This window comes from Sinocyclocheilus grahami, unplaced genomic scaffold (assembly GCF_001515645.1).
Source record: "Sinocyclocheilus grahami isolate Dianchi unplaced genomic scaffold, SAMN03320097.WGS_v1.1 scaffold70.1, whole genome shotgun sequence".
Taxonomy (NCBI): Eukaryota; Metazoa; Chordata; class Actinopteri; order Cypriniformes; family Cyprinidae; genus Sinocyclocheilus; species Sinocyclocheilus grahami.
Genome location: NW_015505249.1, coordinates 1,928,571 through 1,931,460, shown reverse-complemented (window position 1 = coordinate 1,931,460; position 2,890 = coordinate 1,928,571). Strand labels below are relative to the sequence as shown.

The following is a 2,890-nucleotide window of genomic DNA, read 5'->3' as shown; positions in this document are numbered from 1 at the left end:
GTGTATATATATATATATATATATATATATAAAATGTATATTATATTCTTGTATATTTGATTAAATATTATAATTTAATATTTTTTATTGTATATATTTTTTTGCTTTTATTTATTTATCTTTATTACCTAAGAAGGTGCTTTAATGTGTTCATATTTTCTAGACAAGAAAATGGCAGCTTTCCTTTGTAAAATAATGACCAATTTAAAAATGCAGTCCATTGCAATTTGAATGCAGTTCCTGGAATCAGTTTTAATGAATTATATATATATATATATATTTTTTTTTTTATACTCAAAAGCACTGCTGGAAACCTGAATTACTGCTTTACTCAGGAAGGCATCCTGCTGAACTCTTGTCTTGATTTGCAGTGGATACATGCATAGTTTCCCCTAAAAAACTTTTCCAGTTGATTATAAAGTTCAAAACCTTTATAAAATGCAGTCAGTTAAATACAAATAGTAGACTCTTGCAGCAGTCAGGAGGGATGTTTTTTTGGGAAAGTACAGCTGAAGTTAAATCACTCTTGTCTCAATATTTTGGACCAAAAGAGGGTCATAAACAAAGGACACATCATCACCCGTTTGATGAATGAGTTACCAGAGGAAAAACTCACGCTGTTGGATTCAGCTCGGGGATAAAATACTATATTAGCCATTACATTGTAGAGGTTTAGTATTATGCTGACCTTAGTTAAAAGTACATATGCCAGTCTTGTTGTTAGTGCTGTTGTTCATTAATGCATGTGTGTTTTGCTTTCAGAACTGCCCGAGTCTCCATCCTCGACTCCGCTTCCCAGTCATCCTGACTCCGCGTACATCGTTCTTGGAGTTGCTTGCAGTTTTTGTCTGTTGATGATACTGATGTTCACGGCCATATGGTTGCACAATCGCTCTTATTTGCAGTAAGTTCTTTGTCATTTCTCCTTTTCTTAGTCAACACGAAATCAAAGTTGTTTACTTGACCAGTTCCTGGTCTTATTGTGCATGATTCATCAGTTCGTATTATTTAATTTGTTCATAAAATAATACATAAAAATAAAATTCAAATAATAATAATAATAAAAAATGTAAATGCACTTTCATTTAATTACTGTCTTCGGGTGTCTGTATGCGTTGTTTTTCTGAGGTGTTCTTAAAGGCATTTCGCAATCCCAGCACTTCATTTTATCCCTCGAGGTTTAATTGCTGTAATTGTTGTTAAATCTCACTGGGCTGTGTGATTTTCAGATGTCTTGATTCCAAGAGCAAATCTGAAAAGCAAGAGCTATTTTAGAGACCAGAGTGCGTTCTTCTTAATGTACTTGGGGCAAGAAATTGAAGGCGTCAGGAAAGTAAAGTAGGGGGAAAGTTGGCCTTATTTTGGAGGACAGAGTTGGCCAAAGCAGCACTGAGTAAAGAGCTTCAAATTACGTCTGGTTGTTTGCGAGTGAGACTAGAGACAACGTCTCCTGCATTCTCTGAAATCCTTTAACAACATCTGGCTGACTTCACCAATCGTTTGCAGTGGTGGTTTTGCGGTTAAAGATCCACTATGTTGCTAACCAAATGTTAACCGTTCAGGGTCTGTTAGACTGCATCTAAAATTGCTGCAAAGGATGCAAAATTAAAAAACGTATCTGCATTGAAGACAGACAGGAAAATTAGTATTTGTATGTCGTCAAACCAGGGTTAATGAAACGTCTGCTTTGCCATTGTCTTGACAGTGTCTAGTTAAAGGCAAACATTCACAAAGTTTTGTTGTTTAAATATATAGTTACTTCATCCCAGTTCAGAAGGAGGCAAAAAAAAGGAGACTAGCGTTCTAGTCATTTTTTTATAGTCTTTATAGTTTTTATAGTCCTTTTTTACTATAGCAGCTTTGACCAGCATGAAGTTTCATAGTTTTTGCTGGTTACTGTTGGTTTTGTGCTGATATAACTGGTTGATCTACATTAGTCGACTAGCACATTGTTTTACACTGTAAAAAAAATCTTATTTAGTGTGTTTTTTTATTTTTTTATTTAATGTATTTTAGTCTTTTTTTCTTGTTTTCCAGTATAAATATCAAAATATTCTTAAATCAAAGATACAAGCAAAATAACATTAAACATTAAGTCTTGTTTTCTAAAAAAATTTAAAAGTATCAAAATTAAGTTTAAGTTTATAACACAAACATTTCTGCCAGTGGGGTAAGAAATATCTTAATTCAAAGGGAGAACAAGTTTATTTTTCTTACACAATTGGCAGCTTTTTAAAAATATTTATTTGTTTGTTTATTTGGTTTTGCTTAAACTTACTTAAATAAATAAATTAAATTAAAAACTGTTTTTTTTTTTCAAATTGTAACTTTAAATGAACATGAAACATGTTTATTTTTGTATTGCTGTGTGTGTGTTTTTTGTTTGTTTGTTTGTTTTTTCTCTCTTTATTCAGTTCCATCACACAAAGGCTCAATGCAAACATAGGGAAAAGTTGCACATCTCAAAGCATGCAAAACAGAACAACAGCAACAACAAAAACCGCAAAATTAATACATATATATATATATATATATATATATATATATATATATATATATAAAATAACAGGATAAAAAAATTATACATTCATTAAGGCAGTTTAAATTTAAAAAGCTTTAGAATTTGTATTGTTTTTATAAACTTCTTATTTTGTGATCTCATATTAGAAAGGGTTTCAAAGTATATTTTAAGATCAGCGTTACAAAATGTAATATATGATGGTTTCTTTTTAATTACTTTTGACTTTTGAATATAAAACTTTGCTAAGATAATTAACAGATTAATAATGTAAATAATGTGTTTAACAGAAAAAGATGGGTTGTGATAACAAAGTAAAATATCATGAGGTTCTAAATTAAGGGCTTTGTTTAATTTTTTTTATGTCATGTC

General features: G+C 30.7%; 1 protein-coding gene across 1 annotated transcript in view; it reads left to right on the top strand.

Moving 5' to 3' along the window:
* Positions 1 to 2,890, top strand: part of LOC107585446 (tyrosine-protein kinase Mer-like) — a 35,997-nt gene that overhangs the window by 22,945 nt on the left and 10,162 nt on the right. The window contains exon 8 of the mRNA XM_016272463.1: positions 763 to 904. Within this exon, the coding sequence (XP_016127949.1) occupies positions 763 to 904 (142 nt within the window). The remainder of the gene's footprint in view (positions 1 to 762; positions 905 to 2,890) is intronic.